Source organism: Protopterus annectens, chromosome 10.part0 (genome assembly GCF_019279795.1).
Source record: "Protopterus annectens isolate FY-2018-M chromosome 10.part0, PAN1.0, whole genome shotgun sequence".
In the NCBI taxonomy this organism is placed as follows: domain Eukaryota; kingdom Metazoa; phylum Chordata; order Ceratodontiformes; family Protopteridae; genus Protopterus; species Protopterus annectens.
The window spans coordinates 1,008,373,934-1,008,401,454 of NC_056744.1; the positions used below are offsets into that span (position 1 = coordinate 1,008,373,934).

A 27,521-nucleotide genomic window follows, 5' to 3' on the forward strand; every position below is an offset into this window, starting at 1 on the left:
GTTCAAACGGACTGGTCTCCCTTTTGGTGCACGCAAACATTTAATATATAGCTGACAAAGAATGATTTTTAACTGTGACATAATCCATTAACATTTTTTTAATTACAGAGCATTTTAGATAGACTACTTTTGTTTCTCAGCAGTTTAGATAGTTCATTTAATATAATCCTATTGATTACATTTTGTATAACCTGAAGAATATCTTTTAGTTTATTACATGTTTACTAGCATCCTGATCCATGAAGGGGCAACTCTGTACATGAATTACTGCATTTTGACACTCCTGACATGTAAATCTAGACTGCTGGGACATAATTTGTAGGAACTGTTTTAGACAATTTCCAAGCTGTTAATAGCATATACCCAGTCAGTATTTGAGAAGATGTCATTAATCACCTTAAAATCAGTATGAGTAATCCCTTAAACATGTTTTTTAAAGAAACTGGGATTGAATAAGTTCCTATAGTAGCTACTCCTAGATCCATAGTTTCAGAAAACCACTGTTTATAGACAATTTGTCCTACATACCTATGATATGAATAGAAATAAAGAAGTTATGTACTTACCACAACGTTCCATCTATGTTGTCCATTTTCATTCTTCCTCAACCATTGGGTTTGGATCCAATCCTTGGATCTGACTTGGCCAATACTATAGCTCGTGGCCAACTAGAACTCTCAAGCTCCTTCCTACCAATAATGCACCAACCCCTAACATACCTCAGATCTTGTTTGCTAACTGATATAAACAGTAACTATAAGAACTGTGTTCCTAACAAAGGAAACCAATACCTGGAGCTTCATATACGACAGAGTGGTGTCTTAATAGCATTGCATTCTTCCAGAAGTCCATGATGATAAAGGTTGGAGGTTGGTGGGTGGGAAGATGAGGATGAATGAAAATGGACAACACAGATGGAGTATTACAGTAAGTACATAGCTACTTTAACTGATGATGTCAATTTTCATTCATTCCCCAACCACTGGGACAGAGTACCCAGCTACCTTATATCCTGGGTGGACTCTAAGGATGGATATTCTTGAGCATGATTGAACCAATGGCTGCTCTCCCCCTTGAGACCAGATCCAATTTGTAATGAGTAATAAAAGTATGGGGATTAGCCCAAGTAGCAACTGCGCAAATGTCATCCATGAAATGATTGGATAAAAATACTGACAAGGTTGCCATACATCTTGCATCTTGTAAACTGAGCTGTTAAAGGTTTTGGTAATGGAATGTCTGATTTATTACAAAGGCTATGCAGTCTATAATCCATCTTACCAATGTCACATTTGTGACATACTTGCCCAATTTGTCTGCAAAAGACATAAATAATTGATCATATTTTCTAATGTCTTTTGTTCTGTGTAAGTAAAAATGTAGCTATGAACGGCTAGTAAATGTAACATGTAGTCACCTTCGTTTTTGAATTTTGGGAAGAAAACGGGAAAGTCAATACAATGATACTGAATTCTGACACCACAGTACAAAGGAAGGAAGGGTTAGCTCTTAAATGTCACCCTAACCTTATGGAAAATCAAGTAAAGAGGTTTAGAGGATAACATGAGTTCTGAAATTCTCCTGGCAGAGGTAACAGCCACTAGAAATAATCACATTTTGCGTCTGGTTCAAATGGGAAATGGATTAAGGTCTATAGAACAAGATTAAAATCCCATGGAGGAGTAGGATCTTTATAATGTGGTCCAAGTAAATAATACCTTATAAAAAGGCCTTGCATATCTTTGCAGAAGCTAAAGAATTGTCAACTCCTATATGAAAGTTAGCGATTGCTGCTAATTGAACTTTAATGGTAGAGAAGCTAGCTCCCTCATTAAACATTTCTGCCAAAAAGTCTAGTACACTTTGTGAAGCGGCTGAAAGGGGGCCGATACTTTTTTGACACGCCCAACAAACAAACCTCTTTTATTTACTCTTGTAGATTTTCCTAGTGGAAGCTTTGTGGAAAGACAGTAATATATGATGGAGAGGGGACGAGAGCATAGATTGTCTGGCTATTAATAGAAGAGGAGAAACCATGCTGTCAGCTTTAGGTTTGAGATATCTGGGTGAACCATGCCTGTTGGGTGAGACAGTAGGTCTGGAAAAGGATTAAGAATCCAAGGTGGGTAAATTAGATGAGGCCAAAGCAAGAGGAACCAAACTTGTCGTGGCCAGTAAGGTGCAATGAGGATGTCTTTGCTCTTCAATCTTGCACTTTCTGTATGAATTTTGGAATCAAAGGAGTTGGTGGGTAAGTGCAGAGAAAACCAAAGGGCCAATTGTGGAGCAGAGCATCCCTCAGTAATTCTCCCCAAGGTGGGATTAGGGCAAAGAAGCTACTGCATTTGTTGTTTAAGTGAAATGCAAAAAGACTGCAGCAAGACTGGCCCACTTACAGAAAAATGTCCTCCTTTCACTTTTTTTGCTGACAGACCACTCGTGAGGTGGAAGAACAGCCCTGCTCAATTTGTCTGTTATGACGGTGGACTTCCTTGGAATGGATTTTGCTATCAGAAAGCAATTGGATGAAATCACCCTTTGCACACTCAAAGCTTCGACACAAGGGGTAAGATCTGGTTCCTCCTTGTTTGTTTATGTACCAATCTACCAACATGTTGCCCATTTGTATCGCAATTGTTCCTACAGGCAGAGCATCCTGAAAGGCTTGGAACACTAAAAGCACTGCTCTTATCTCCAAACATTTATAATGCAAACTGGCCTCACTGGGGGACCAAGTGCCTTGGACCGTTTCCCCCAGGAAGTGCCCCGCCCACCCAATCTGGGATGCACCCATGCTCACTATGGCTTTGGGTTGAGGGAGAATAAATGGACAGCCTTGAAAAAGTTGATCTGACCTTATCCACCATCAAAGGTATTTCTTGCATCTCTGTGTGATCCTTATTTGAACTGACATCTTTTAATATAGACTTGACCATTGGGATGTTAGTATCCACTGAAGAATTCTCATATGATAGCTTGCCAAGGGAAAATGAATTATGGCTACTGACATTGACCCCAAGGCTTGAAGAATTAATCAGGCTGAAATTCTGTTGCCGTGAATAATTTTTGCAACTTGGAATTTCAAAGTCTGAGCTCTGTTTAGGGAAAGTGAGGCTGTTGCAGATACTGTATTGAGATGCACTCCTATGAATTCCAGTGATTTTGATGGAAGTAACTGAGAATTGTTGTAGTTTACTGTGATTCACAGGAGGGAGCAAGTTTGGAGTACCTCATCTCTTGCTGTTATTAGTAGATGCCTGTAATTAGCCAGTCATCTAAATACGGAAACACCTGGAACCCTTGCAGTCTCAAGTGAACTTATAGCACTGCCATGCATTTACTGAACACCCTGGGGGCTGTGATGAGATCAAAGGGCAGGACTCTGAACTGGTAAAGACCGTCTCCCAGCCGGAAGGGTAGGAACCTTCTAGAGAGACTGTCCATTTTTATGTGATAGTGTGCATCTTGAAGGTCTATCGAGCACATCCAATCATCCTTGCTTAGAAAAGGCAGAATGGACCGAACATTGACCATCTGAAACTTTGAGTGTCGAACTGATTTGCTGAAGATGTTGTGATCCAAAATTGGTCTCCAGTCCTGTTTTCTTTGGCACTAAAAATAATCGTTTTGGATCCTTTCTGGTCTTGTGGGACCTCTTGGATCACTAATTTTTGTAGCAGCTTTTTATCTCTAGTGCTGCTTCTTCCTCTGACTGGGTGGAACACTGGGAAACTTTTGACAGGATGGCGGTGGAAGAGTAAATGGAATTTTATAACCTCTGGAAATAATTCTCTGTACCCAGGTATCTTTTGTGATATCTAGCCAGGGTCTCTGGTGCAGAGATAAATAACCCCCAATTGCCTCCAAAGGGGGACAATTGGGTCCCCTTTCAGGAGTGCTGACAGGGTCTGTCAGAGAACATGTCTCTCAACCCCTGGTTTTGTGGACCACTTCTGCCATGCGGGCAGCATCTTTCATTAGTGTTACCACCTCTGCCTCTGGGGGAGTCTTCTCCACGTGGATCTTGGAAAGGACCCTGAGATTTTTTTAACCACATCTTTCATCCTTTGTGTTGGTTCCAAGAAAAGGTCCTTTGGGAGGTTGAAACAAGTATTCCCACAGCAGAGAGAGTCTTTCCATCCTTCTCTCATCTGGAAAGTGTGTCTTTCAATTTGGGGCAAAACAGGTAAGATCCGTCAAAAGGAGCACTGATGAAAGAAGACTTGAAAGGCTCCACAAAATCACGCAGGTAGAGCCAGGCATGTCACCTTAATGAGATGCCTGAACCTGCTGCCCAGCTGCATGAGACATAAGCTTTAAGGACAAATTTGAGATGGACTGATGGGTTGCCAACTGTGAGGCTACTGAAGCTTGAGTCTCTACAGTAGTGGTCCCCGAAAGAGTATTTGACACCTCCTTTATCAGATCTCTTTGTAACCTTGTAAAATGTGCAAGATAGTTCAGTGACCTAACAGAAAAGGTCGCTGAAGCATAGACACACTTCCCGAACCTGTCCAAAGCCTGGACTCTATTAGGGGGATGGACAATGGAACTTTGTTCTGCAAGTTCCTTCATGGCCACCGATACAACCATCGCATTGACAGGTACACCCTTACTCCAGTGTTCCCTTACTGTCGGAGATGCCAGAATTCAATCTGGTCTCATGAGGATAAGTTGAACTATATCAGGCTCCTTCCATGGCCACTGAGAGATCAAATCAATGAGACTGTCAGCGGACAGAGTCACCCAGGAGGTAAACAGGCCAGATCCAAAATACCTCCAGAAACAGTGATTCCTCCGGAGAAGGATTATGGGAGGACCAACAACCCCGTTGTTTGAGGAAATCCAGAATGTCTCCAAATGAGACGTCTTCAGGTGGTGATCTGGAGGATCCTTCCCCTTCATCAAAATTTGTGTCTTCCATGACAGATTCCTGAGGTGAATCTAACTGCATCCTTTTGCACTTTCTCTTCTGGAGTACTTCCTTGGTGGGATGTTACGGGGAAATATTGGAAGAGAGGGTAATACCCTGTTAGGTAGTCTGGACGGCTTGGACTAGCTGTCCTTGTGGAGTTGAATGTCATGGCTCCTGGCACAAAAACACATGGGACGTAGAAGGTAGATCCGAGGGGGGACAGACCCTCTGCACTTTTGAAGCAAAGAACACTCTCTCCACTACCTCAAAGGCAGACTGTCCTGGGGAGAAGGAAGATAATGGAACTGAGAAGCCATGCTTCTGTCCCAATGGCTCCATATGTCCTGGAGACAACCCACCTGAGGCACAGGCTAGAGCCAAGCTGTTCAGGATCAAGGTTCCAAGGAGCAGAGATAGCTCTGAAAACTTTGGAGTCATCACCAACAACTCGGATCCAACTGGGACACTATGGCTTCGAGAGCCATTCGGCTCCAAACACGTCAGAGCCAGTGCACTCAGAGAAAAAGTACAGTTTTGTACCTACCATAAATGTAGATGTTCGAAGATCCACATTGCTGCAGTCCTTACGCTTGGGTAGTCCGCTGTCCTCGGTCGGCCCGAATATCAAAGTATAAGGCTGACGTCGGTCAAGGCGCATTTGACTGACATCAGGACGTCAGGGTACAAATGCGCATGACCGACGTCATATCCTCAGTCTTTTCTTGCCCCAGATGTCAGAAGACCCTAAACATAAAGGCCAAAACCAAAAGACAGCAAACAAACAACCAACCACCCCTGCACTAGTAATATGTACAATATATACAATATACACAATATTTACAACCCAACCCACACAACCACCTCTAACTACAGAGGGAAGGAGGGAGGTAAATTGGACTGCAGCAATGTGGATCTTCGAACATCTACATTTATGGTAGGTACAAAACTGTACTATGTTCTTCATCTCACATTGCTGCAGTCCTTACACTTGGGTAGAATCCCAAAGCAGAGGTAAGGGAGGATGGCCAAACTACAAGGAAGCAGGAGCTGCCAAAATGCCCTGCAAAACAGCAGTGGCAAAACCAGCCCTGGATTTAGAGTAAAGTGGTAGGTGATAATGCCTAGAGAAAGTATGCACTGAACTCCAAGTAGCTGCCTCCAAAATATCCTTGGTTGCCACTCCCCTCAAAAGGCTGTCAAGTGGCAGTAGCCCTAGTGGAATGAGGCCTAATCCCAGCTGGAATCTCCTTGCCATGATGGGAATAACAGAAAGCAATGCAAAACCCAATCCACTTAGAAATAGTTTGTTTTGACACAGGCTTGCCCTGAGAACCCAAAGCAAAAGAAACAAACAACTGCTGAGACTGCCTGAACCCTTTAGTTCTGTCCAAATAATATCGCAACTGCCTGTGTACATCTAAAGTGTGCAAAATCTTTTCCCCCTTATTTTGGGGATTTGCATAAAAAGTAGGCAAATGAATAGTTTGGTTTAAAGCCACACTAGAAACCACTTTAGGCATAAAGGAAGGATTAGTACGTAAAGATACCCTATCCTTATGAAAAATCAAGAATGGCTCAACCGCCATAAGGGCCTGCAATTCAGAAACCCTTCTTGCAGAGGTAATGGCCAACAAAAAAGCAGTCTTCCATGATAAATATTTCAACTCAGAAGTAGCTGCAGGCTCAAAAGGTTGTAGAGTGAGTTTCTCCAACACAAAATTGAGATCCCAAGCAGGAGCAGGAGCTTTTCGTGGGGGTCTTATATTATTTGCCCCTCTAAGAAATTGCTTGAACAAAGGATGAAAAAACAATGGTGGGTCACAATCATAGTGAGCCGAAATTGCTGCAGCATGAACCTTAATAGAAGAGAAAGACAAACCTTTGTCCAGTAACTCGGTAAGATATTGAAGAGCCACACTCAAATTAGGCCCAGAAACATCAAAATCTTTTGCTGCACTCCAAAATAAAAATCTCTTCCATTTATCTGCGTACACTTTCCTTGTACTAGGCCTTCTAGCTTCCAAAATAACATTCAAAACTTGCTGAGGAAGTGGAGGCCCACTATGGTTCAAAACAGAATATGCCAGGCTGTTAGGTGCAGAGAGTGAAGCTTGACATTGAGCAAATGGCTGTCCTCCTGTGACAACAGGTGTGGAATCGAAGGCAAAGGCCATGGAGGCTTCCGTGCTAGACTTCTCAGTAATGGGTACCAGTGCTGTCGAGGCCAATCTGGAGCTATTAAAATCATCCTTGGCTTGTCCTGTCTGACCTTTAGAAGTACCTTTGGGAGGAGAGGCAGAGGTGGAAAGGCATACACATGAAGATTGCTCCAATTGAAAGAAAGAGCATCCACTCTCCAAGCTGTGGGATGAAACCTTTTTGTGCAAAACTTTGGCAGCTGATGGTTTAGTGGAGAAGCGAACAGATCTATGTCTGGAGTTCCCCATGACACTGTCAATTTCTGAAATACATGAGGATCCAATTTCCACTCGTGGGGATCCATAATTGTCTGCTCAACACATCTGCTAAGGAGTTCTGTGCTCCTGGCAGAAACCTTGCCTGAAGATTGAGCTGTAGACTGAGAGCAGTCTCCCACAAAATCATTGCTTGCCTGCATAGAGGATAAGAATCGTTCCCCTTGCTTGTTGATGTACCACATGACAGTTGTGTTGTCTGTTAGAATCAACACCTGCCCTGGAAGAAGTAACTCCTTGAAAGCTATTAATGCAAACTGGACTGCTAACATCTCCTTCAGGTTGATATGTAGATGTTGTAGTCTGGCAGGCCACTTGTCTTGTATCCACTTTCCATTTAGATGAGCTCCCCAAGCTTTGTCTGAGGCATCTGTCGTTAAAATCTGACTGCGCCTCTGGCGGGTCACAGAGAGTCCCTTGTTTAGGTGACATTCCTGAGCCCACCACAAAAATTCCTTTTGAATGCAAGGTATTATTTGAATGACAGTGTCCAGATCCTGGCAGTGCTGTGTCCATACATTTTGAGATACCATTGCAGCTTCCTCATATGCAGTTTGGCATTGGGAAGCACCAGAATACAAGATGCCATGAACCCTAAGGCTTGAAGGACTGTCCTTGCAGTCAGCCGGACTGATGAGACAGTTGATGGAAGTAAAGGGATAGACTCTTTTGTTTGTCCGGGGTTAAAAGGGCATCTGGGATGCTGCATTCAGTCTCACACCCAGAAAGCACATGTCCTGAGAGGGTACTAGACTGGACTTTATTTCGTTCACAGAATACCCCAGGCATCTTAGCACTGCTATCACATATTCCAAATGATGAAGAAGCTCTTCCTTCCTTGAGCCAGAATCAGGCAGTCGTCCAAATAAGGATAGATCTGTATTCCTTTTAGCCTGAAGAAAGCTATCACTGGAGCCAGAACTTTCGTGAACACTCTGGGCGCAGTAGATAAGCCAAAGGGCAATGCAGAGAACTGATAGTGAGAAGTCCCAGCTCGTAAACGCAGATACTTCCTGCAACTTAGTCTGATAGGAACATGAAGGTAAGCCTCCTTGAGATCCAAAGTTACCATCCAATGATCTTTGCCCAGCAGAGGTAAAAGCTGCTGTAACGTCAACATTTTGAACTTGGGAATGTCCAGATAAGTGTTGAGGGTAGATAAATCCAAAATTGGTCTCCACGTGTTCCCCTTCTTTGGTACTAGGAACAGGCGAGAATAAAATCCTAGGCCCACTTCTGGCATAGGGACCGGCTGTATGGCCCCTATTTGGAGTAACAGAGAAACTTGCTTGTGAGCCTCTAGTCTTTGTTGAGGAGGAACGTCTGGCATGCCTTTGAAAGGAGGCAAGGTATGGAAATAAAACCTGTAACCGTGGTGTATGATATCCAATACCCATCTGTCTTGGGTAATTAAACTCCAATTTTCTTTGAAAAGTGCCAACCTTCCTCCCAAAGGTGCTGCCAGGCGAAGGCTCTGGCAGCTGAAAAGGTAGGTCATTGGGTCTGTTTACGAAAGGACTGACCCCTGCCCTCACCGAAGACTGTGCAGGAGAACTCCCTGTTCTAGGCCTGAAAGAGCCCTGAGCTCTGCCCCTACCACGTCTAGATCTACCCCTAGACTGGGAATCATAAGAAGGATCGTCCACCCCTTAGTAGGCCAATTTCTACTAAACTTAGGAGGCTGGACCTGCAAAAAATCTTTAACAGTCTGCATAGACTTAGCCTTGTCTTCCATTTTCTTTAAAACTGCCTCAACAGGAGGACCAAACAACACGTCAGATTGTAAAGGAGCATCTAAAATCCTTGTTTTAACATGTTCAGATAAATTTTGATCCCTCAGCCAAGCGTGCCTGCGAAGAACTGACCCAGTGGCAGCCACCCTAGACGAGGCCTGTACAGCATCAAAACCACATTGCAAAGAATGCTTACCCACCTGTTCAGAAACATGTACTAAATCTTGCAACTCTTTACAATCAATACCTTCTGCCAGAGCATCAACCTTAGACTTCAATTGTGAAAGGAGATAGTTTTGGTATTTCAACATGTGAAACTGGCAATTCAAAGCCCTCATAGCAAGAGTGGAAGAAGTATAAACTTTCTTTCCCCATCTATCCAAGGCCCTGGCCTCTTTGTCTGCAGGAACCGGATTCTTAACAACAGAAGCCTTAACACCTTTAGGCCCCTGGCTAACAGTTTCTGGGTCCGCCCTAGGACTCTTAAAAGATACTTATGAGCTTCAGGCACCCTGTAATACCTATCCGGTTTAACAGGAGCAGGAGGCAAAGAATCAGGATTAAGAGAAGCCTCTGTAAAAACATTTTCCACTACATCCAAAACAGGAGGTATAGCCAAAGGCCTATGCTGGGGTAAAAACAAAAATTCCCTAAGCCTTTTCCTGGAATCAGAGAAGTCCTGACCTTCCCACTTAAAATGCTCCCTCATGGAATGAAGAGTCTCTGAAAAAGAAAAATCCTCAGGAGGAGAAGCAGAAGGAGTAGAATCATCCACATCAGAATCAGAATAAGGAGAGTACTCCTGCAAGTCTTCAGCCGAAGACTCTGAAACATCTGAAGCCTGCTCAAAACTCCCTAGCTCAGGCTCCACCCTAGGTCTCTTATCAGGAGGGGGCATAGAACCCCTAATCAAAGTAATCAAATCTTCTGCCATTTTAAGCATATGCTTCTTGGGCACAGTTCCTGAAGAGCTAGGGGTAACACCAACTGAAGCTAAACCTGGCCTGCCCCTGGGAGAAGCCTTGGAAACAGAAGGAGAGGGCCTAACCACCCTAGGCAGGGAGGGGAGTATAGTAACCTGAGAAGCCCCATCAGCCTGGCCTGCCTCCTGAGAGGCCACATCCTGCAATAACAAAGTCTCTCCATGGGATCCCAAAGAAACCTCCGGTGGAACCACCGGCTCCACCGACACCTCTAAAGAACCGGCGTCCGGTACTGGCGGTTCCTCTAGCCTAGGTTTAACTGCTTTGGCCTTGCGTCTTGAAGAAGCGGCGTCGGAGCATCCGACGGCATTTTATAATTACACCGCTTCCCGAAGACTAACCTGGCACAATCTAATCTTCTCTTAATAGTGCGCTTATTGAATCTAGCACAAGAGCGACACCCAACAACGTCGTGCTCAGGCCCTAAACAAGGAATACACAAAGTATGGTAGTCTTTATGCGGTATCTGTTTCCCACAAGAAATACAATTATTCACTTTTTCTGACATCCGGTAAACCACTGAGGCAAGAAAAAACTAAAATATTCCCCAACGGGGTACTTAGCCAACTTTGACTCGGTCTGAAACTCCGAAATCGAACAATTTCAGAACGCCAACCGGCACTTGCAACGCTGCTTCTGCATCGGACCATGCGGCAAAAAAGACTGAGGATATGACGTCGGTCATGCGCATTTGTACCCTGACGTCCTGATGTCAGTCAAATGCGCCTTGACCGACGTCAGCCTTATACTTTGAAATTCGGGCCGACCGAGGACAGCGGACTACCCAAGTGTAAGGACTGCAGCAATGTGAGATGAAGAACATCTTCGGATCCAAGGATACCAGGGCTCTTGGATCCAAACCAGATGGTCTCGGCAAACTTGGATCCAAGGACTCTGAAATGAAGTGTCAGACTGGAGAAGGAGCCATGACTGCAGGAATATATCTAGCTAAGGCTTTCTGACCTGAAGAGGTTGGAGCCGGCAGAACCCTCACATGAATTCGCACCGAAAGAAACTTCCTCAGCATTCTATCCACATCAGCTTCCATGAAACTTCTGCAAGAACGAGATGAAGCAATGGATAGTGATCTGGACCTTCATCTCTCTGGGAAGGGAGACAGCAGTCTTAAAGGAAGTAGGTCAATAGAAGGGGAACATCAGACCTGAGGTAGAATCTTTGGAGTTGAAAACCCCTGATCAAAAGATGTTTTAAGCAAGGCTGAAGACCTCTTGGATCCAGAAGGCTTTAGAACCAGAGGATGATGGGGTGGAAGAACCAGACTTCTTCAGGGATTTTTTAGGAGCATCCTTGGAAGATGCTTTGAGGGGGTGAGCCCCAGATAATGCCTCTGAAAAAAGTTGGAAGCAATCCTTTTAAATAAGCTTATTTCTTCTGTCCGCTAACACATGTGGATTGAAACTCCGACAAATGTCACAGTCAACAGTGAGACGCACGGGACCCAAGCAATATACGCAAAGGTCATGGGTATAAGAGTAAGGTAGCTTACGGCTGCATTTTTTATATTTTTTAAAACCCTTCTCCGACATTTTGAGAAATAAACTGAAAGGTATGAAAGGTTAAAGATACTATATTTTTATTATTTTTATAATTTTTATTTGGGTAAGAAAGGAAAAGAATAAAAGGGAAAGCGTGTACTAACAATGGTATGAAGAAATACACGGATGTGTAAGAAGTTAGAAAAGCTGTAAATTAAGAATGAAAAACAGTAATATTAGCAATGGTAATTAGAGTACACTAGCTGATGTATACAACAATGTTGTTGTTGTCTTTTGGCTTTTCCCGGTTAGGGGTCGCCACAGCGGAACTCCGGTCAGCTAATGATTGGCAGTAGATTTTCATGAATGCCGAGGTGCCAGCTCGATGTTCAACCTTCAACGAAGGCACGCCCATTTACGCATGTCTTTCGAATGCCCACCCAACCACGGGGAGGACATGCAGACTCCACACAGCAGGCACTCCCCGCACTTCAGCCGAGAATCGAATGGGAGAACCTCTTGCTGTGAGGCAACAACGCTACCGCTGCATCACCGCGGAAGTATGATGTATACGATATATACAGAAAATCTGAAAAAATATCTTGATGATAATAATTCACTTTTCTTAATTCAAAAAGCTTGTGAGTAAAGCTAACCACATCTAAACGTGAAAGCGACAAACGAGATCTGAGGTATGTTAGGAGTTGGTGCATTTTGGGTAGGAAGGAGCTCTAGAGTTCTTGTTGGCAACGAAGCATAGTATACGTTGAATTGGATCTGAGGATCAGATCCAAATCAAGTGGTTGAGAAATGAATAAAAATTTATCCCCTAAAGGCATCCATACAATTACAGCATACAAATAATTTTGGGTGTTACAAACCACCAAATTTAAAACATGTTCCCTTTTCTGTAGGGTTTTGTATAAACTATTTAAAATCATCAATTAATAAAAAATCAAACCAATCCTGTCAAACATGGTAATTAACATGAGTAAAGAAAATAACTGATAAATAATTATTAATTATTTACATATCTTTTGTGGGGATTTTAATATATTGGAGACTTTCTGAGACCTTTACTTTTCTGAAACAAATCTATTAGTCTGTTATTTGGCTGGATAATTTATATTATGCTAGAAGTTGAAGCTGAATGGTTCACTGTAATTTTAAAATCTACATGAAGATTTCATTTGCAGGAAACAGAAAACAAGTTAAAACCAAAGTAACAACTAGACATGCTTCCATCTTCAGCAGACTAGTAGTCATACTGTGCACATCATAAGGTACCAGAGTAAGGGAATCAGCTGCCTATACTTACCTTATTTTAAATATTTCCACACCCCCTACATAAGGGTGGTAACACTGTGAATCAGTAATTGAGAACTCAGACTTTATTAAATTACCATGTGGTAAGAATAAAATTTGACATGAGGCAATTTAATGTAAAATGACTATTTCTTTAAATGATGACTACTTATAGGTTCATAGGTTCATACTAGGCTATCTGTCCTAGGGCATTTATAAGCCTAGCCAGAGTGTGTCTGGCTTTCACCACCCATTTTAAATTAATTTTTCTATGCCCTTTTTCAAGTTTAGTATACTGTGCCAGGTTAGTATACTGTGCCTCTGTCTAACAGTGACACAGAAGTGATACCCGGGGTAATCCTACGATCTCCCATCCACTCATCAAGACTCCTCTTGAAGAGAGTCAATGAGGGACTCTGCCTAACCTGGACTGGGATTTTATTCCAGAGTGAAGGGAGCCTCTGGGTTATGAATCTGTCCCTCCAGCATGTCCTATTTATTTCAGTGCTGAGGTTCAAGTCTCTCGAGCGCGTAGCTCGATGGGATTTGGATTTTCTGAGGTGCAGCATGTCCATTAATTCTGGGTTGGACATGGCTTTATACGTCAGGCACAGATCGTCTCTGAGCAGGCAGTATGCCACTGAGTAGAGCTGGAGTTTTTTAACCGGGCAGCATATGGCATCTGTTTGAGCCCTTTGATCCTCTTGGTGAGGTACTTTTGGGGTCTTTACAGTTGCTGCAGGTGTCTGGTAAGGTACATCCCAAAAGGGGCATTGTACTCAGTTATGGGCCTGATTGAGGGATGAGTAAAGAGGCACGATGACCTCCCCTGATCTAGATGTGAATCCCTTCATGATTAGGTGGGCTATATAAAATGTTTTTCTAACCACTTTGGCCACGTGGTTGTCAAATGAGAGATGCTATCAACTTGGGTCCCCAGGTGCCTAATTACTTCTCCTGTACTTAATGGATTACCACCTATGTGGTAATTTGTGGGCACTTTGTTTTTGCCAAAGGGGATGACTATACACTTTTTGGCATTTAGCTTGAGGCCATGGCTCTGGCACCAGTTGTCTGTTTCTATGAGGCCCTTTTGGAGGATGCTTGTGTCGGCTGGAGAGTCGATTATGGCGCCCAGTTTGCAGTCATCTGCGAACTTGGTCAGCCACAGTCCTTCCGTGTTGGCCTGTACCTCCGAGAAATATATACCGAACAAGAGAGGTCCCAGGACTGAGCCTTGTGGGGCGCCACTTGTAACTGGTTTGGAGTCTGACATGGCTCCAGCAATTCTAACCATGTGGGTTCTGTCCTTGAGCCAGTTTGCAACCCATCTAGTGATATAGGGGTTTATATTTAAGCTGGTGAGCTTATCTATAATGCCCGAGTGGGGTATTGTATCGAAGGCTTTTGCGAGGTCCAGGTAGGCTGTGTGGACCACCTTCCCCTCGTCAATGGCCTTGGTGACTGTTTCAAAGAAATCAACCAGGTTTAAGAGGCAGGATCTGCCCTTAAAGCTGAACTGGGTAGGATCCAGTGTCTGTAGTTCCCCAATATTTTTATTTATGAGGTCCATGATGATCCTTTCCACAGCTTTGCAGACCAAGCTAGTCAGGCTTATGGGGCGATAGTTTCCAGGATCCGTTGAGGCACCACCTTTGTGGAGAGGGACCACTGTTGCTGTACGCCACCCTTTGGGTGCATATCCTGTAGTAAGGCTGAGATTGAACAGTACTTTTATGTTTGGGTTTAGCTCTTCTTGGAGTTCATGTAGGACGCAGCCCGGGACACCGTCTGGTCTCATTGATGCTGTATTTTTTGCTTTGGAGAGGGCAGCTCTTACCTGAGCATCTGAGATGTCAGGGGGGCAGCACTCTGCTGGGATAGATATTTGCCCTTTTGGGGGGGGGGGTTTGCGCTGAACCTGTCAGCTAGGATGTTGGCAATGTCTGTGCGTTCGGTGTATTTTTTGTTATTTTGGACTAATTCTGAGCATTATCTGGGAATTCCCACCCAGGTTCCTAACATAACTAAAGAAAGCCTTGTGATTATCCTTAGTGTCCTGTGCAATTTCTCTCAAAGCTGGCCTTAGACGATTTTATGAGTGCCCGTAGTTTTTTGATAATACTGATCAGAGATGCCTTCCCTTTTTGGGATTTTGCTCCATCATGTAGTAGCTTCCTCCTTCTATTGTATAGTTTGTTTATGGCTGGGGTCCACCAGACAGGACGTCTGCCTTTGGAGGATTGGGTCTTGGTTTTATTTGGGATTGCATGATCCATGCATTCCTGAAGGTGTTCACAGAATGCATTTATAAAGAATTCTGCAGTCTGGGCCGTATTTCCCACAGGCCCGGGGGCTTTGAAGGATTCCACCTCGGTTTTGAGGAGTGTGAAATTTGGTTTAGGGAAGTTTTTCACTGTGGTTTTCAGGGCAGGGGATGGAGTCGGGATGTGAATATCCAGTGAGATTAGTTTATGGTCTGATCTTACCAGTGAGGGATACACTTCTGGTCTGGAGCACAGAGTCCCCATGTTGGTGATGATCAGGTCCAGTATGTTTTCCCCTCTTGTGGGAGTGGTAAGTTGTTCCATAGCATTTGAGTTTATAAATTCTAGGAACCTTTGGGTTAGGGTGTTGGAGCTAGAGCAATACTCCCAGTCTATGTTTGGGTAGTTGAAGTCGCCCAATATAATGGTGTTTGGAGAGACCTTCATATTTTCCAGTGTTCTCAGGAAGGCCGAGTGGGGTTCCTGGGTTTGGGAGGGTGGTCTGTAGCAGGCTATAAACTGGAAGGCAGTTTTACCCACTGTTAGTTGCACATGGATAGTCTCGGATGCTTCGTGCTGTGCCACCAACCTGGAGGTGTGGGTATCTTTGACAAATATTGATACTCCCCCTCCTTTTGTGGTTCAGTCCAAGTTTTGGGGCGAAAAGCATGGTATGAGGTATAACCTGGTAGTGCTGGGGTGCTCTCGGGAGCCTAGAACCAGGTTTCTGTTACTGCACAGATATCGATGTTCTCCATGCTAAGGAGAGTTTCGAGTGCGTGCATCTTGAGGTTTAGACTTCTGGCGTTGAGTAGCATTACTCTTAGTTTCTTATCCCTTGTGATACCTATGGAGGTGGGTTTGTCTTTTGAGCCTTGCCTAAAAAAGGCACTATGGGGGTAGCAAGAGCCTTTGCCAATATCCGAAAGCCCAGGGGTGACAGGTGCAAGCAGTCCCTAGCAAAGCATCGTGGCTTGTCGAGCATGTCATCCCAGGCAGACAGGCATTGGATCCCCTTTGAATGACACCAATACTTAAGCCAATTGTTGAAATTGATCATCTTGTCTTCATATTGTGGCATCATTCTTGGTGAAGGTAAGATGCTACTCAAGGTCAGGGTCATACCGGCCTGGGTTACATGCTCAGAGAGCTCCTCTATGTCTCTTTTCATGTAGTCCAGGGAGGTACGTCTCAGGTTATTCACACCAGCATGGACAATGACTGAGTCATATTTGTACTTGCCTTGGAGTGACCATAGTGCTTGTGTTATGTGGTGGATCCTAGCGCCCGACAGGCAGCTCACCGTGACCTTCTCCTTGTTCAGCCTGGTGAGCGGGACGTCAGTGTGCCTGACGATAGAGTCACCTATTACAAGTGTATCAGGTGTGTTGTTTAGCCTTAAGGGCTGTGACTGTTCGGCACACTGGCTTTGTGAGCTATGTGTTGCACGTGTTTTGTTTTGGGGTAGCGGTAGCTTGGGTGTCTGCTTTGGAGGTCTCTGCTGCTTAGGCAGATTTTTATTTAGAGCCTCCGAGTATGTTTTTGTGTGTTTATGTGTTTGGTTTGCTGTCGTGGTAGGTCTATGTGAGACTGGAATTGTAGTGAGTGTGGTTTCCTTCTCCTCCACACTGGTTTTGCCAGTACTGAGTCGAGAGAGCTTAGCCTCCAGTATGGCTATATGGTTGCATCTCTCACATGTGTTGGAATTTGTTGGGAGGAGGAGAGGGTTGTCTGTGTACATGAGGCATTTGTAACATTGCCTCAAGATTCCCAGATTCACCAGCTGGACCGGAGAGGAGATTGACAACTGACCTTTGGACATGCTAGAATAGTATTGGGAATTCCTTTATAATTGAAACAAAAGGGCCAATGGGGAACAAGGTACTCAAGGGGAGTTTGTGAGGGTGTAGTGCTTTTAATATTTTAGTGCTGACTTATATAATTGCTTTAGTGAGCAAGTGCCAGGTAACTTAAATGCAATGTGTTACAGGTAACTTAAATGCAAAAACGACAAACAGTAACTTTCCTTCAAGGGAAACAAGGAAATAAGTACAGTAAGCAATGCAGATATCACTAGGGATCCACAGAAGTGCTGAAAAGCCACATTTTAGATGGAATTAGCGTTTCAGGGAAATAACAAGCAAACAAACAACAAGCATACAAATAAAGCTAGATTCAGCAGGCCTGGATCTAGTCTATGTTACAGCAAACAAGGTGTACCAATTTCAGTAAAAAAACAGTTCAAATATGCAGGCACTATAAGCCTTTAACCAGAAATTCCCAGCTCAGAAGGGCTGAGTCCAGCCTCTCCTCCCACTACAGTGCAGACCACGAACCTTCTTAATGTAAAATAACTGGTCTGAAGCCCAAGTGCTTAAACCAGAACTAATACACTTTTAGAATAACACACACTGAGCCCTCAATCAGCAGTTCACAACTTAGAAGGATGTAAGCTACCTGTCCTGCCACCACAGTGCAGGCCACAAACCTTCCTAATGTAAAACAACTGGTCTGAAGCCCAAGTGCTTAATCCAAAAGACTTGGAATGATAGCTACACTTTAATCAAGTTACTACCAAGCAGTAATAAATAAAATCGAATACTTTAAAGAATGCCTGGATTAGTGCTCAAGTTATACAAACAAAGCTAGATTCAGCTAGTCTATGCTACAGCAAACAAGGTGTACCAATTTCAGTAAGAAGCAGTTCAAATATGCAGGCACTATAAGCCTTTAACCAGAAATTCCCAACTCAGAAGGGCAGAGTCCAGCCTCTCCTCCCACAAGAGTGCAGACCACGAACCCCTTTAATGTAAAATAACTGGCCTGAAGCCCAAGTGCTTAAACCAGAAGTAATACACTTTTAGAATAACAGACACTGAGCCCCCAATCAGCAGTTCCCAACTTAGAAGGATGTAAGCTACCTGTTCTGCCACTACAGTGCAGACCACAAACCTTCTTAATGTAAAACAACTGGCCTGAAACCCAAGTGCTTAAATCAGAATTAATACACTTTTAGAATAACAGACACTGAGCCCTCAATCAGCAGTTCCCAACTTAGAAGGATATAAGCTACCTGTCATGCCACCATAGTGCAGGCCACAAACCTTCCTAATGTAAAACAACTGGTCTGAAGCCCAAGTGCTTAATCCAAAAGACTTAGAATGATAGCTACACTTTAATCAAGTTAATAGCAAGCAGTAATAAATACAATTGAATACTTTAAAGAATGCCTGGATTAGTGCTCAAGTTATACAAACAAAGCTAGATTCAGCAGGCCTGGATCTAGTCTATGCTACAGCAAACAAGGTGTACCAATTTCAGTAAGAAGCAGTTTAGATATGCAGGCACTGTAAGCCTTTAACCAGAAATTCCCAGCTAGAAGGGCAGAGTCCAGCCTCTCCTCCCACAAGAGTGCAGACCACAAACCCTTTTAATGTAAAATAACTGGCCTGAAGCCCAAGTACTTAAAACAGAATTAATACACTTTTAGAATAACAGACACTGAGCCCTCAATCAGCAGTTCCCAACTTAGAAAGATGTAAGCTACCTGTCCTGCCACCACAGTGCAGACCACAAACCTTCCTAATGTAAAACAACTGGTCTGAAGCCCAAGTGCTTAAACTAAGAGGCTTAGAATGAGTTACACCAAGCAGTAATAAATACAATTGAGTACTTTTAAGATGATGCAAAAGCAAAATAAAGTAGGAAGAAACACAAATACAGTAAAAGCAGATTAAAAAAAAAAAAAAAAAAAAACATTGAGTGAGCAAATGAGATGGGCCCAGGAGTTACAGGACAGAAACAAGTGCAAATGCAGGCCTTCAAATCAGAAAGTTGAGAGAGATGGAAGACCGCCCAAACGGCCAATAACTACAAATTCTGGGCCAGAACCACTCCTTATGTGGTAGACAGGTTACCTAGTGCTTACCACTCCCACTGATAAGCTAGAAGGCTTCCCTCCAACACAGAAAGGCTTGGGGGCTCAGAAGCTTACAAATAGTCCTGGATACAGCAAATCTGTAAATGGAACACTAATTACAGGAAAGGTAGGAAACAGGCTTACAATTTTTTTATTTTTTTCATTAAAGTAGTAAAAACAGTAGTAAAAACAATTCACATGCAGTGCAAGCTAGCACACTTGAGTATGTAGCAATATTAGTCCAGACACAGTTTGAAAAAATTTAATTAAATTAAAAAGGACTAAAAGCAAGTGCAGAAAGGGTTTATTAGGTAGAATGCGGTAAAGAGATGGGACTGGGGGAGTGTCCTAGATCAAATCTACAGTGGGGCGGGCACTTCAAAAGCCACCAAATTTAAACTACAACCAAGAACAGGGAGGGGGGTGGGAAAAAGTTTCAACAGAGATGTGAGGAATCAGAGTGCAAATTATAAAACCAAAAAAATATATACTGATCTCTGTATATCTGCAGAACACTAAGACAACAGATATCTAAGCAACAATTTAGCTCTATAATACAGAATAATACCGAAAAATATACTCAGCTCTATATATTATTTAATATAATGAAATGGAACATAATGCACATACACACATGGAAGAACAGATTCTGTAACCCTAATAAGGCATTGTTAATGCTGAGGTTGGCAGGATAAAATTATTGGAATAAAGTATTTTTTATTATATATTGTATCTTAAGCTGTTAAAAACAGACAACTATTAAAGCTCCACCTGAGAGTGGTAAAAGAAAATATGCCAGACTTGCAAACTATACCTCCAAGTGAGCCATTTAACTACAATTACAATTTCAGATTGTATTATAAATATACAGACAGTTCAATAATTCCGGTGCTCCCTTTAATTCACAGGTGGGAGTAACACTTTACAGCAGCATGAAGTAAGACACAAAAAGCATTTGGTGTTACCATATTCAAATATTCTGTGAAAACAGCAAAAGGTCACATTCAGTTTCAAGCTCCTTCTGTCCACACTACTGTAAGCAGCACCTATTTTCACCCAGATTAGAAAAACTGACAAACAAGCTAGAATCCTGTTACAATAAGATAGCCAAGTTTGCTACAAACACCAGTTACAGAACACATCACTGTGTTGCACTAAAATGGCTAGAGTTACTACAACTACTTAACTACCACCAGCTAGTTACTGCATATAACATCCTTAAGTACCCAGGAAAAAAAACATCTATATCCAATCTTCTTACCCATTACACTGGGAGTCGGCATCTCCAATCTAATGACAAATCTCTCCTCTGCATCTCCAGGGCAAACAATACTGCAGGCAAAGCACTCTTTTCCCACACCGTTGCTAAAAACTGGAATTCCCTCTCCCATTCTCTGACCACTGCCTCTACCACCCCACAATTCAAAAACTCCTTCAAATCACATCTACTAAACACCTGGTTATGTCCTTGTATCACTTAACCTTTACTCTCCCATCTCCCACCTTCTTTTTCCAACTTCCAAGCTACTCACTTTAACCCTCTACAGTATTAAACCCAGTCAAGAACTCTGGCTATTAGTTGCTACTTCTCATGGCGGGCAATTGCTCCTCTTTTTGTCGCAATCATTATACACCTGCACATTAAATGGAATTCCTGACGGTTTCTCCTGGAAAATGACTTTTTCCAATTTATTTTATATATTTTCAGTGTTTGTCTGGCAAAATGTCTAACTCCATGTTGTATTATTTAAATGACCTTTGTATAAACACTGTATATATTTGCTTCTCTTGTCTTTTTTTTTGTTTTTTTTTTGTAACAATGTTTCAGAGCTTTTCTCCCCAGGCCTCCACTGTAAATGGACCTGGTCCAGTTGGAATTTCCCTGTTAACAAATGTAAAATAAAATAAAATATAAAATAAAGCTCCTTCCCATTAGTTAGTAGCACAAAAAACAAACAAAAATCCCAGACAGTTACAAAGAAACACACTAAAGTCCGAATTCAGACAGCTATGAAAAAAAACACTTTTTTCTTTATTATCCCTAGGAAGTAGTATTCACACACCAGATATACAAGGAAACATATTAAGACCAGACAGGCATCCTTATCAAACTCTGTTCTTGCTTTTCTTTTTACTATACTACTACTACATCCTTACGTTAGTGAATGCTATCTATGCCAGTTCCACTGCATTCCACATCAGAAGTTTCAGGCCTCTTTTGGAGTGTCACTTTGTAACTATCAGGCTGCCAGTCGCTTCTTATTAGTGGTCTGTACTTTTAGCATGCCACACTAAAACAATACTGATGCACAGTATTAGTGTAACTGATCTCCCATGAGAATTCTTTTGTCTGTTTTTTAATATTCATTTTCGACCCTTGAACTACCCCATTTCTGAACACCCGCACATCTCCCCTTCAATAATTCCTACTACCACAATAGACATATCATCCCCAATGACACCTACATCTGGGGAAAGCAGTTCCTTCTGTTACACCATTATTTATTTATTTATTTATTCATTGACTGGCATTTGTTTACTGGGAAAGTCCACTGGGCCAAGAAGAGCCCATTTTCAGTGGAGGCCCTGGGAGAAAAGCTTCACAAACACAATACAGATGAATATACATAGCATAGGACAGTTAGTGAAGCAAAATGCATTGTACAAAAATATAGAAAATGCATTATAAACACAAGTAGAATAAAAACAAAATCAAGGTGCAATGTACAAAACACAATGAAAGCATCATTAAACAACAGTAAAAAAAAAATACAAATTGAGGCACAGGTATTGGTTAAAGCTGTCTAGTAACAAATCAAGGCACATATAGATAATAGTTTAGGTTATCCAATTTCAGGGCTCTCTTTAGTGTGAAAAGGTAAGCATAGAAGAAAAGTATGAAGGGGATAGTAAGAGTAAATAGGAAGGCTTGTGAAGTTAGGTGATAGCTGCTTGTGGTACAGAGCAGTTACAGACCCTTTTGGAGAGAAGATATGTGTGGTGGGAGGGTTTTAAAGGTGGCAAAACTTTGAAGTATTTGAATGCACAAGGGTAGGCTGTTCCCATGTTTTAGCAATGATCCAAGAATATAATAGCTGACCGACTGGTAATTTGGGTTTGTAAATTTGAAGAAGATGTTGGTTTTCAGATCTTAGGGGTTGATTTGGGTTATAATGGATGAAGGGCAACCTTGTGGTTTATTACTTAATTAGTTTGTGTGTGGTAGTTAGTGGAAGATAGATTAAGTAGTGGGGAATTCGAGCCAATGTAATTTGCTTAGGGCAGTGCAGTGGTGGGTAGAATGGAGACTGTTTGTTGTGAACTTAGCTATCTTGCTGTAGCATGTTTCTAGTTTGGTTTTCAGGGAGGAATGGAGGTTAGTTAGCAATGAAGCACCGTAAACTAGGGAAGGAAGTAGGTAGGATGAGGCAAGTACTTGTTTTGGGGGAGGGAGAGGAACATATTGTGTCTGTAGAGTAGTCCAAGTTTTTTGTGAGTCTTAGTAATACTGTTACGTACGTGGAGATCGAATCTGAGGTTTTCGTCAATTATTACCCTAACAGTTTTGTATGGGTGACTAATTCAATTTTAGTGGAGTCAAGAGACAGTACAGTGAAAAGGGGATTTGTCAAGGGGTGTATTTTTCTTGGGAGTGAAAATCATGAGTTGGTTTTACTGGGGTTTAGGGACAGGTGATTACTGTGAAGCCAAGTCTCTACTGTGGAAAATGCAGTTTGGGAGATCTGCTGTAGTAGAGTTGGGTTATCAGCATTGCAGACTATTGACACCATGGTAGGAAAAGGGTACCACTGAAGCTCAGAACTATAGTGTGCCCTTTTTTGCCCCCTCCCCCAACTCCTAGCCTTCCCTGTGCAAGCTATACACGGAAACAGGCATTCAAATGCACTCTCTCATACACAACAGCCTATGGCAAGATTCAGTCATACAACCATCGGACCTTCGCCAGTTGATATAGTAGTACTAAAAATTATCAACATCTTCCATTATTCTAGAAAAGAGTAAACCACTGGCCAGATGCATGCCAACCCCAACGTGTGGCTCTGCAGGGGACACTGTTCAAATCACATCTGCAGCAAGTTTATCTGGCAGCAAAGCCTTTACATTAGTGGACTGGAATGCTTTTATTTCTGCTGATCACTGTTTATATTTTATCTCTTGAATACTTTTTATGGCTTTCACATTAACTCTCAACACCACTTCAAAAATCTTTGCTGTACACCTTAAGCACTGCTAATCTGTTATGTTTAACTATGCATCAAGATAAATGACCCTTCGTAGTACTAATCCCTGCATTTTATTTTACAAAAATATTTTTTTCTTATTTCAATTATGTTTGGGTGTACTTTCTCAGGGATAGAACACTTATTTAATAAAGTGGCACCATCATATCTTTTGTTCCATTTTTACCCTATTGGCTCAACCTTTAAACAAAACTTAGCACCATATCGGTCTTCAGCATACATTTCTATATCTAAGTAACTGCTATATATCACAGCATTTTCATTGTCACTAACACTTTCTAGGCCCACCTAAAAGCAAAGTAAAGACAACTTAATACCAGTGCCACTTACTTAATCGTTTTAATGCCTCAACTGTGATTTCAGGATCCCCACAAACTTTCTTCTCCAGTTCCTGCCAAGTGAGCAGATCCAGGATGGCTTGTGGAACCACCTTGACTAACCCAGCCTGCATTGCTGCAATCTGTGGGACAGAATAAAGATAGCACAATTACAAATGCCTTGTCATTATTAGAGAACTTCACTTTACTTAAATCATTCAGAGAAAAGGCCCAACAAAGCAAAGTAAACTATGCGCAGTATTTCAGGACTCAAAATGTATGCTCATTACAGGCAAAATGCCAATAATGTAGCAGACAACTGTGGTGACTCTTGATGGTTCAACTAGTCCTCTCAAGGTTGCATCTAATGAAAACTAACTAGTGTTGACAGTTAAACTCCTCAATATATGTAGTTTTTTTAAACCTTCTGACAAATGTTCAGCATTAAATTATTTGTTTAGCAAACTGTGTTGGACAAACCGTTGTATAAACTAGTTCAGGAACATATGAAAATCTTGCCAAAACAAATGGCTAGCACTAGAATTCACATAAATCTTGATGACAAAAACCTCTACTACTGACAATGTAATCTGAATGGAAACTGTTGTAATAACACATTTTCTGCAAATAATTTCCTTAATGTTTCAGAAAGCATTTAGCAATTCCATGTATGGGCTGACTGAGTTCTACCTTGTATGCCATATTTTTTCAAGGGAGACATTGGAGTAACACCTGTCATTATTCCATACATCTTTGTCATGATCAATACCTTTAAATAGTTTTACAAAGTCAGTAACAGTTTCCAAAAATACAGTGAAATGGATTTTGCTCAGATTTTGTTTTGCTGACAGTGTGGCAAAAAATGTACAGTGCAAATCATCACGCACATTTTAATGTGAATTTGTTAAAAGACCTAAAGACATTTACATCATCCAGCACAAACGCTAGCAAGCCTCAAGATCTTGACTAACTCTTGTATTATGGCTACTGCTGCACCATTCAAACAGAATAGACCCAAAGCAGACCCCTTTAATCTTAAATGCAAAATAAACCCCAACGAATGTACACAAATTACATTTTATCTTGGACAAAGTGAGAATATCTTCCTTGCCGCTGGCCAACAATAAAAAATGTACATTTTTTTGCCTCTGTCATCCTAGCCATCGAAGTCGGGGGGGGGGGGGTGACAAGTGCCTAAAATTAACGTATATCTGACCATCCATCAGGTAAAGCTAGTTCAAATTTTTATTACTTCCTACTCCTGTCTTACTCAGTCAGCTAACTACTTGCATCATGTAATGTTTGCTACACCAAACCACACACCTGTGAAATTCTGTTGTAACTTTAATTTAACATTATTTTGGTAAAAGTAGTTATAAGAAATGGGTCTATGTTTATTCATTGAAGGTTCTTTCCTTGAACCTCCAAATGAGCGAAAACAGCACACTGAAAAAGAAGTTATGTACTCACCATAACATTCCATCTGAGTAGCTATACTTAATTTTCTGCAACCTGTGGGTATTCGGATCCATATCAGATCCGAGCCAGCAACATTTTTCCAAGCATCTGCTCCAAGCTCCTCCCCTTACCAATAATCCCTCACATCTCCTACCTTCCCTCAGATCGAGTTTGCCACTATCCAAACTATCAGCAACTCAATAACAGCACTAACCTAGAACAGGTTTGGGGGAAGAAGGGCGGGACAGTTGCAGAAAATGAAGTATAGCTACTCAGATGGGACGTTATGGTGAGTACATAACTTCTTTATCTGAAGTAGTTAACTTCATTTATCTGCAACCTGTGGGACAGAGTCCCCAGCTACCAAAAAGTACAGTTTTGTACCTACCATAAATGTAGATGTTCGAATGCTAATACAGCTGCAGTCATAACAGACGGGTTCTCCTGCCGTCAGCCGGGTCCTCGGTTGGCCGAATTCCAAAGTCTAGGTCCGGCGTCGGTTGTCGTCGCTTCTTCCCTGACGTCAGTGCGACAGGGGTATAAAAGAACCAGATGACGCCATTTTCTTCGGTTTTTCTTGCCCCAGATGTCAGGTGCCCCCAGAAGGAAGGCAATACATAAATATATGTAATAATGCAATGCAGAATAATCAAAATACAGTAGTTGCAAGCAAATACACCATAAATTAATACCCCAATCAGGTTGTATGAGGATGTGTTAGCCTATAGGCCTGTCCCAAGAGGGGAAGGAGGGAGGGAAACCTGGACTGCAGCTGTATTAGCACTCGAACATCTACATTTATGGTAGGTACAAAACTGTACTATGTTCATCGTGCATACAGCTGCAGTCATAACAGATGGGTAGAATCCCAAAGCTAAGAAACGGGTGGTAGGCACTAGGTGGAACTCGGAGGAGCCAGGATGCCCTGCAAGACTGCAGTGGCAAAGCCTGCTCTAGTTTTGGAGTATAATGGTAGGTGGTAGTGCTTGGAGAAGGTATGTACAGAACTCCAAGTGGCTGCTTCCAAAATATCTTTGGTAGGAACTCCTCTGAAGAAGGCTGCAGAGGTAGCTGTGGCCCTTGTGGAGTGAGATCTGATGCCTGTAGGTAGAGTTTTGCCATGAAAAGAATAGCAAAAGCGTATGCAGTGGGTTATCCATTTTGAGATTGTCTGTTTCGAAATTGGCTTTCCTTGAGCTCCTACAGCATAGGACACAAAGAGCTGTTCTGATTTTCTGAAAGGCTTTATTCTGTCCAGATAATAATGTAGTTGTCTGTGGATATCCAAGGAGTGTAGTAATCTCCCCCCTTTGTTTTGAGGATTAGGATAGAAGGTAGGTAAGTGTATGGCCTGGTTCAAAGCTACCCTGGATACCACTTTAGGCATAAAGGATGGGTTGGTTCATAAGGAAACTCTGTACTGATGGAAGATGATAAAAGGTTGCACAGCTATGAGAGCTTGTAGTTCTGAAACTCTACGAGCTGAGGTAATAGCCAGAAGGAAAGCTGTTTTCCAGGACAAATATTGCAAATCTGATGAGGCAGCTGGCTCAAAGGGAGGCAAGGTCAGTTTTTCCAGAATGAAATTGAGATCCCAAGCAGGTATTGGTTGTTTCCTTGGGGGTCTGAGATTCTTAGCCCCTCTGAGGAACTGTCTTAAGAGAGGATGAGAGAATAAGGGTGGATCAGTGTTGTATTCTGCAGAAATGGCCGAGGCATGAATTTTGATGGAGGAGAATGAAAGTCCGCTGCTTAGCAGCTCAGCTAGATACTGTAGTATTTGAGGTAAGTTCAGTTTTCCAGGATCCTGGCCCTTTTTCTCATTCCAGACACAAAACCGTTTCCATTTTGCGGAGTAAGCTTTTCTATTTGATGGCCTTCTGGCCTCCAAAATGACATCCTGCACCTCCTTGGAGAGTAGGGTCTGTTGTGATGCTAAGGAATCTTCCATGCGGCTAAATTGAGTGTTTTTAGCTGGCTGTGAAGAGTTTCGAAACTGTGCTGAGTCAAGAGAAGAGGCATTAGAGGCAGGGTCCATGGTGGGGAATGCGTCAGGCTCCTCAGGAGTGGGTACCAGTGTTGTCTTGGCCAGTCTGGAGCAATGAGAAACATCTTTGGTCTGTCTGCTCTGGTTTTCAATAGAACTTTGGGCAACAGAGGAAGAGGTGGGAAGGCATAAACTTTTAGTTATGTACTTACCATAACTTTAGATGTTTGGGATCCATCTCGCCTACATTCTGTACTGATGGGTTCGGAGCCGATCCTCGGCTCTGACTCGCACTATACTATAGAGCGAAGTCTCTAATTGGCTGAGCTATTCTATATCCCAGGATGCACCACCACCAATTCCCCAGATCTTGTTTGTCCGCACACATGCACCCACACATGCACT

At 42.4% G+C, this 27,521-nt stretch overlaps 1 protein-coding gene across 1 annotated transcript in view; it reads right to left on the reverse strand.

The window, feature by feature from the left end:
• Nucleotides 1-27,521, reverse strand: part of HECTD3 (HECT domain E3 ubiquitin protein ligase 3) — a 1,089,315-nt gene that overhangs the window by 191,757 nt on the left and 870,037 nt on the right. Inside the window, exon 18 of the mRNA XM_044085764.1 lies at nucleotides 23,685-23,814. Coding sequence (XP_043941699.1) covers nucleotides 23,685-23,814 — 130 coding nt within the window. The remainder of the gene's footprint in view (nucleotides 1-23,684; nucleotides 23,815-27,521) is intronic.